The 7,580-nt window shown below is 41.8% G+C and overlaps 1 protein-coding gene across 1 annotated transcript; it reads left to right on the top strand.

The window, feature by feature from the left end:
• Positions 1–514: 514 nt before the first annotated feature.
• On the top strand, positions 515–7,538 carry gabpb1 (GA binding protein transcription factor subunit beta 1). Its single transcript, XM_056478001.1, has 5 exons — positions 515–617; positions 3,243–3,350; positions 3,438–3,605; positions 6,694–6,888; positions 7,314–7,538. Exons 2-5 carry the CDS (start codon positions 3,243–3,245, stop codon positions 7,536–7,538), a joined length of 696 nt encoding a protein of 231 aa, XP_056333976.1. The 5' UTR covers positions 515–617.
• Positions 7,539–7,580: the final 42 nt, after the last annotated feature.

The raw sequence follows: 7,580 nt of genomic DNA, 5'->3' as shown, positions 1-7,580 counted from the left end.
GCTCTCATTTATTTCTATTATCACTCCTGTGTGTTCACTCTTACACAACCTGCTATGAAATACACACACACACCAGACTGACCAGACACACACTTCTGATGTTTATCGGCTGTTTAAACCTGTTCCCTTCACCGTCGTGTGTGTGTGTGTGTGTGTGTGTGTGTGTGTGTGTGTGTGTGTGTGTGTGTGTGTGTGTGTGTGTGTGTGTGTGTGTGAGCTGTTGAACTCGTGTCGGTTTTATAAGCTAAGATTACCCTGAGCTCGTCTCTAAGTTTATCAATATGATCATATCTGGTGTGTGATCAGCTGATTCAGGGTCGCGCATGCGCAGTGCACTCTCGGCCGCACAACACTCATCACAGTTATTAGTTTATTAAATATAATGTCATAGAATAAATGACACAATAATTACACAGTAACATTAAACGAGCCCCTGCTGGAGCAGTGTGTGTGTGTGTGTTTAACTCATTTTTATTATATTTATTTCTTCTAGATATCTATTTTGTCAGCCTGTGCCCGCGCATTGACGCCTGAGCGCGTGCCCGCTCTATTATTGTCATCTCGGTGTTTTCAGCTCGGTTTCGGGCGGATTCGGTTCTGCAGGCTCTGCTCGGACGGTAAGAAGCACATAAATTCGTGATCGCGTCCGCCGGATGTGGAAGTTTGTTGGGTTTTAATATTTCCTCTTCCCCCGGAACAGCAGCGATTTCCTGTTTATCGCGTTTAACGGGCCGCTGCGTCACGCTCGCCTCGGATACTATAATGCAGATCTGCTGTACACCACAGCCCGTTATATAGCAGATCCATCAGTACATTGAGCACCACTGCAGAATAACGCGATTATTAGCCTGATCAAGCTCATTAATACAGCGCTGATCACAATGATCGATCTAAAGCTGCGTCACTGCAGCTTATTATGACAGTTCAGTTAACATCAGGAGGATCCGCCGCTGTGTGGACTGTAGAATTACTGTGCTATATAAATATGTATATATATATATATATACACACACACACACAGTTGATGTCAGAATTATTAGCCCCCCTGGTTATTATTTTCCCAGTTTCTGTTTAACAGAGATGTTTTCAGCACATTTCTGCACATAACAGTGTTAATAACTCATCTCTAATAACTGATTTATTTTCTCTTTGTCATGATGACAGTAAATAATATTAGACTAGATATTCTTCAAGACACTAGTATTCAGCTTAAAGTCACATTTAAAGGCTTCACTAGGGTAATTAGGGTAAAGTTAGGGTAATTAGGCAAGTCATTGTATAATGATGATTTGTTCTGTCGATTATCAAAAAATATATAGCTTAAAGTAGCTAATAATATTGAGCTTAAAATGATTGTTTTTAAATTGAAAACTGCTTTGAGGAGGGGTGGGGGGCGAATAATTCTGACTTCAGCTGTATATTAAAGTTATATAGTGTTATTATCCATAAGGTGATAGTCATGTGTTGTAATAATAATCTGCTGTTTTGCGAGCGCTAGAATAGCAGTAGAGTTTGATCTTTATTATGTAATGAGCTGTATTTTTTATGCAATGTATATAACTGGATCAGCTCATCCTGATCGTCTTTATACACTAATTATTTATTATTACCATTCCTCTGAACTCAGCTCACCGTGATCACCGGAGTGCATGTGTCGATACACCAACCACTACACAAGTGCACTTTTACATCTCTTGCTCTTTTAACTTTAGACATGTTATCTTAAACTGATCAATGTGTGTAAAAGTGGGACCCTTAAATTAAACATTCACACTGAACACTGAGTTCAGGTTATCTGCAGTCTTGTTTTGTCAGATGTGTTGTAGAAACTCTGCAGTAGCCTATTTTATGTCATTTAATGCAGTTACATCTGAAATAACTTCAACATTACGGCCAATTCCCCACTCTTTCTTGTGAAAAGTTATTAAACGTCACACATAACATTACTTATTTTATTATACTTAAATAATGAAACAATTTAAATGGAAGCTTACGCATTAACTTGAGCAGCTGTTTCCCACACTAGCTGTCTCTGTTTCCCTGATGCTGTGGTGTTGCTTTGTTTAATATCTGCTCATATCTGCTGTAACTCTGCATGAGCACATCAGGTTCAGCTGGAGACAGATACGCTGATCTCTTTATTCAGATGTTGCCATGGCGACTCCTAATATCTGTGCTCCATTGATAATGCCTTTATATGGTCACGGTGTGCACGCTTAACTCTGAGTTGGTCTACTCAAAGTTGATTAACCTAACTCAGATCTGCTGTTCTGAAACCCAAAACTCAGAGTTTTTCATCTCTCGATAAATCAACTCAAGAGTTCAAGATTAAACCCAGAGTTGGTTGAACTGGTCTACAGTTGCTATGGCAACAACAATTACATTTATTGTTCCATTGTGATTCTACAGTTGCTATGGTAACACAACTACTACAGTAACTGATCTGTTGTGGTGATTCTACGGTTGCTATGGTAACACAACTACTACAGTAATTGATCTGTTGTGGTGATTCTACAGTTGCTATGGTAACACAACTACTACAGTAACTGATCTGTTGTGGTGATTCTACAGTTGCTATGGTAACACAACAACTACAGTAACTGATCTGTTGTGGTGATTCTACGGTTGCTATAGTAACACAACTACTACAGTAACTGATCTGTTGTGGTGATTCTACAGTTGCTATGGTAACACAACAACTACAGTAATTGATCTGTTGTGGTGATTCTACAGTTGCTATGGTAACATTAACAACTATAATAACTGATCTGTTGTGGTGATTCTACAGTTGCTATGGTAACACAACAACTACAGTAATATAAACTTCATGACCTTCTCCAGGCTGGTAGATCTCAGTTTTGTTCTTTCTCATCAGTCTTTGAGTTTCAGCATGATGTCTAGCTTTTGAGGATCTTTTGGTCTACTTCACCGTGTCAGGCAGGGTGTATTTCACTGATTTGCTGTCTGTGTGTGAACAGGTGTGGCAGTAATCAGGTGTGGGTGTGGCTGCAGACGCTGAGCTCAGGTGTGAGGAACCACACTCATGTTTAACAGGGGGGTTAACTCTTATTCACACTGGGATATGTAGATTTATATTTAGATTTCCCTTAATGATGAACAGTGTGTGTGTGCGTGTGCGTGTGTGTGTGTGTGTGTGTGTGTGTGCGTGTGTGTGTGTGCGTGTGTGTGTGTGTGTGCGTGTGTGTGTGTGTGTGTGTGTGTGTGTGTGTGTGTATGTGCAGATGTCTCTAGTGGATCTGGGGAAGAAGCTCCTGGAAGCTGCTCGTGCTGGTCAGGATGATGAGGTGCGGATCCTGATGGCCAATGGAGCACCGTTCACCACTGACTGGGTAAGAGTGTGTGAGTGAAAGCATGCTGACTGTGTGTGTATGAGAGGTGGTGTGTTGGGCAGTGTGATGAAGTGTGTGTGTGTGCAGCTAGGCACGTCTCCTCTGCACCTGTCAGCTCAGTTCGGTCATTACTCCACCACGGAGGTGCTGCTGCGGGCCGGCGTCAGCAGAGACGCGCGCACTAAAGTGGACCGAACACCCCTGCACATGGCGGCGTCTGAGGGTCACCTGCGCATCGTGGAGCTGCTGCTGAAGGTGAGTGAGGATGATGAAGATGAGGATGATTATTATAATGCTGCTGCTGCTGCTGTGATCTGCTGTAATCAGTGTGTCCTCTGATCTTCTGCTGCCGAACACACAGAGGCTGCATTGTTGAGCTGCGCATGCTGGAATCACTGGACTTTCATTATTGTGTTTTCAGGGTCTGGAAAGAGCTCAGGTTCAGATGAAGAGCATGAGATTACTCAACAAGGCACTTCTGTTGCTTTCAGAATAACTAATAATAATTACCTTTAAACCTGTGCTGTCAATATTAGTGGACATTTCCTTCCTCTTTGAATCAAATATAGCAGAGTTATAAAGTGCAGCATCAGAACAATAGTTTATATTACTATTCTAATGTAGTGCTGTTTGTGTTTACATAATGTGTGTGTGTGTGTGCTCACTGTGTAAAATATTCATTCATTCATTCATTCATTTTTCTTCAGATTAGTCCCTTATTCATCAGAGGTCGCCACAGCGGAATGAACCGCCAACTATTCCAGCATATGTTTTACACAGCGCATGCCCTTCCAGGGTTATATCTCGAATATAACCCTGCATATGTGTACGTAAAACAGGCATTTAATCTGGATGTAATTAATCAGGATGAATCTTTAGTCAGTACTACACTAAAGTCAATTATTCTGTTTGTGATGCTGGAATTTATAACAGTTTGAGTCACAGAGGAAGAAAATCTAAACTAATTCAGCTGATTACTGATTCTTTATGTTTGACACGTAAAATACTTTATATTTTAAAGACTTTTATTAAATAATTTCTAATTACTGATTTATTTAGTGTTTGCCATGATGACAGCACATAAGAGATACTCTATTCTACACTCTAATCTACTCAGATTAAACTGCAACTTTAGGTTAGGTTAATTAGGTAAGTTACTGGACAACAGTGGTTAATTCTGTAGACCATTGAAAAAACACATTTCTAAAGAGAGCTAATTACACCTTATTAATAATTATTATCAAATTAGAAACTGCTTTCATTCCAGCCAAATTAAATCAAATAAGACTTTCTCCAGAAGAGCAAATATTAGAGGAAAAACTGTGATCATTGAACATCACCAGAGAATATTTGAGAAGAATAAAGATCTCACCGCAGGGCGAATAATTCTGACCTCAGCTGTGTGTGTATATATATATATATATATATATATGTACAGTGCCTGTAGAATATCATCACACCCCTGTGCAATAATGACTTTATTCATCACACAGTCTGAACACAGATATCTTCTCCTGTCCTGTATCTGTCTACATCTTTATCCAGAACGCTGCGGCCAGAATTCTGAGCAGAAGCAGGAGATCAGAGCACATCACAGCTGTCCTCAGGTCTCTACACTGGCTCCCAGTTACATTCAGAACAGAGTTTACAGTATTATTACTGCTCTATAAATCACTAAAGGAGCTCAATACATTACAGATATGCTCACTGAACACAAACCTAACAGATCACTCAGATCTTTAGGATCATATCAACTAGAAACTCCAAGAGTTCAGTCAGAGCAGGGGGAATCAGCTACTAACAGCGCCCCCTGCTGCTGGAATCAGCTTCCAGAAATGATCAGATGTGCTCCAACATTAGACAGATTCACATCAGGACTGAACACACACCTGTGCAGCTGTGCCTTTACTGAATGAGCACTGCGCTACAGCTCACACTATTGTGTCTTTCTGTTCTTCTTCAGTCTTCTATAACCTGTTTAACACATTTAATCTGCTTTTATTAGTGCTGGGCCGTTTATCAGCTTTAACGTGCTGCGTTAACGCGAGACTCTTATCGCACGATAAAATAAATATCGCCGTTAATTCTCAAAGTTCTCAAAGTTGGGTTGGGAGCTGGGTCAAGCTATGACTTTCCCATTGATATTTTAGTGCAGATGTATACCTGACCGGTGAGCCGTCTGACAAAAAAGGTGCCCTTCTGAATCAGATCAGCAGGATGCCTGACTATAGCTGCAGTTCAGCAGTTTCACTTTAACTCCTGAACATTTCATTGATGTAGTTCATAGTTTGATTGCTGTGTTTACTTCAGTAATTCCACTAATATATGCATACTCCACTGTTAACCTTTCCTGCTCTGTCTCTTTGTTGTGTGAGAGATAGCAGAGGAGATTCATTTAATACTGCATGGCTGAAGAGTATTAGCTTCGGGGTTAACTCCCTTCTCTTTTGGTTGCAGCCGGTGAATGAACGAGGACACATGTAACCTGGTCCAATCATTTATTACAACCAAATCAGTCACCAAACAGGGAACATCACTGAAAACAGTCTCATTGGGAAACACTGCTCCTCTTTTCTGTCTCTCCCTCTCCGCTCCACACACACACACACACACACACACACACACACACACACACACACACACCGCAGCCCCGCCCCTTAAAGGACCTGCACATTTAACAACACCACGCTCATTCCATTTCTGTTCAGTTCAGTGATGGCTTTAGTCAGATTAAGGTAATCAGAAATGGCTGTTTGGAGCTGATGGAGGTCTACAGTTCAACATTAATGTTTACCTGAATAAACAGTGAGTAAACACAAGCACATCTGATTGAACATCATTTATCTTCATCACAATGATCAGAGTAGAGCAGTTTCTCCAGCAGTTTGGGATGTATTTTGGAAACAGGAGATGAGCCGCTGGTCTAATGCACCACCTGGCTGGAGAAACCCGTTCTCCAACATTTATTATATGGGCAGCACACATATTCTGAATACCTTCAGCTGAATTCAGATGAGCCAGATTAATCTAGATTAAACAATGAATCAGTGCCCGCCTATAATATAATGCTGATCTGTTTTAATAGTTGTTATTCTCTTTCACTTGTCTCTTGTAGTTCTGTTTATATAAAGCACTTTAATCTGCCACTGTATCTGAAACATGCTATAGACATAAACTTGCCTTGCCTTTATCTCGAGGCTCTTCTGAAGTGTCAGTCAAGCTGTAGGTGTCCACAGGGTACGGTGGTGTCCTGTAGGCACTGTAAGTCATTAGGGAAATGCACCTCAGTGTGTTTGAAAGTTTAGAGTTTGTCATCAGATGTGATATTGCTGGTGTTTTCCAGCACGGTGCGGATGTGAACGCTAAAGACATGCTGCAGATGAGCGCGCTGCACTGGGCCGTGGAGCACACACACACCGCTGTGGTGGAGCTGCTGCTGCGATATGGAGCCGATGTTCACGCGCTCAGCAAATTCTGCAAAAATGCTCTGGACATCGCCCTGGACAACAGCTGCCACGAGCTGGCCCACGTCCTGCAGGTACACGGACACGTGTGTGTGTGTGTGTGTGTGTGTGTGTGTGTGCACTGGAGGTGATTAATGTAATAACACTAATGCTGAGATGGTGACACACACTCTTTCATCATCACATGATCTCTAATATCATCATCACATGACCTTATGAATGCTCATGCTGGAGTTAGTTCAGTAAAAGTGTTTCCATCATAGTTTATACACACCTTATAGAGTAAAGAGTTTCTCCTCCTCAGTGATGCGCATGTGCTGTAATGCTCATTTCCTACAGTTCTGCACATCTCAGTGTTTCCATCAGCTGATCTTTATTATACACATCTCCAAACACACACAAGAGGAGGTGCATGGAAACACAGCTAGAGCTGCTGTAAATCACCATTGTAGAGTGTGTGTGTTAATGTGCTGTGTGTGTGTGTATGTGTGTGTGTCAGGTGGCGATGCAGAACCAGATCAACACTAACCCGGAGAGTCCCGACACACTGACCATCCACACGGCGGCTCCGCAGTTCATCATCGGGCCTGCAGGAGTGCTCAATCTGGCGGATCTGGTGTCGCCCGCACACAGCAGCAAGCCCAGCGGTGAGACACACACACACACACACACACTCTCCTCAATGAGCCTTTGTGCTGCTGAAACACACCCAACGTCACACTGATGATCCACAATCAGGGAAATGGAGCTTATTTGAGCAAACAGC

Source organism: Danio aesculapii, chromosome 18 (assembly GCF_903798145.1).
Source record: "Danio aesculapii chromosome 18, fDanAes4.1, whole genome shotgun sequence".
In the NCBI taxonomy this organism is placed as follows: domain Eukaryota; kingdom Metazoa; phylum Chordata; class Actinopteri; order Cypriniformes; family Danionidae; genus Danio; species Danio aesculapii.
This window is presented reverse-complemented; position numbering and strand designations above follow the sequence as displayed.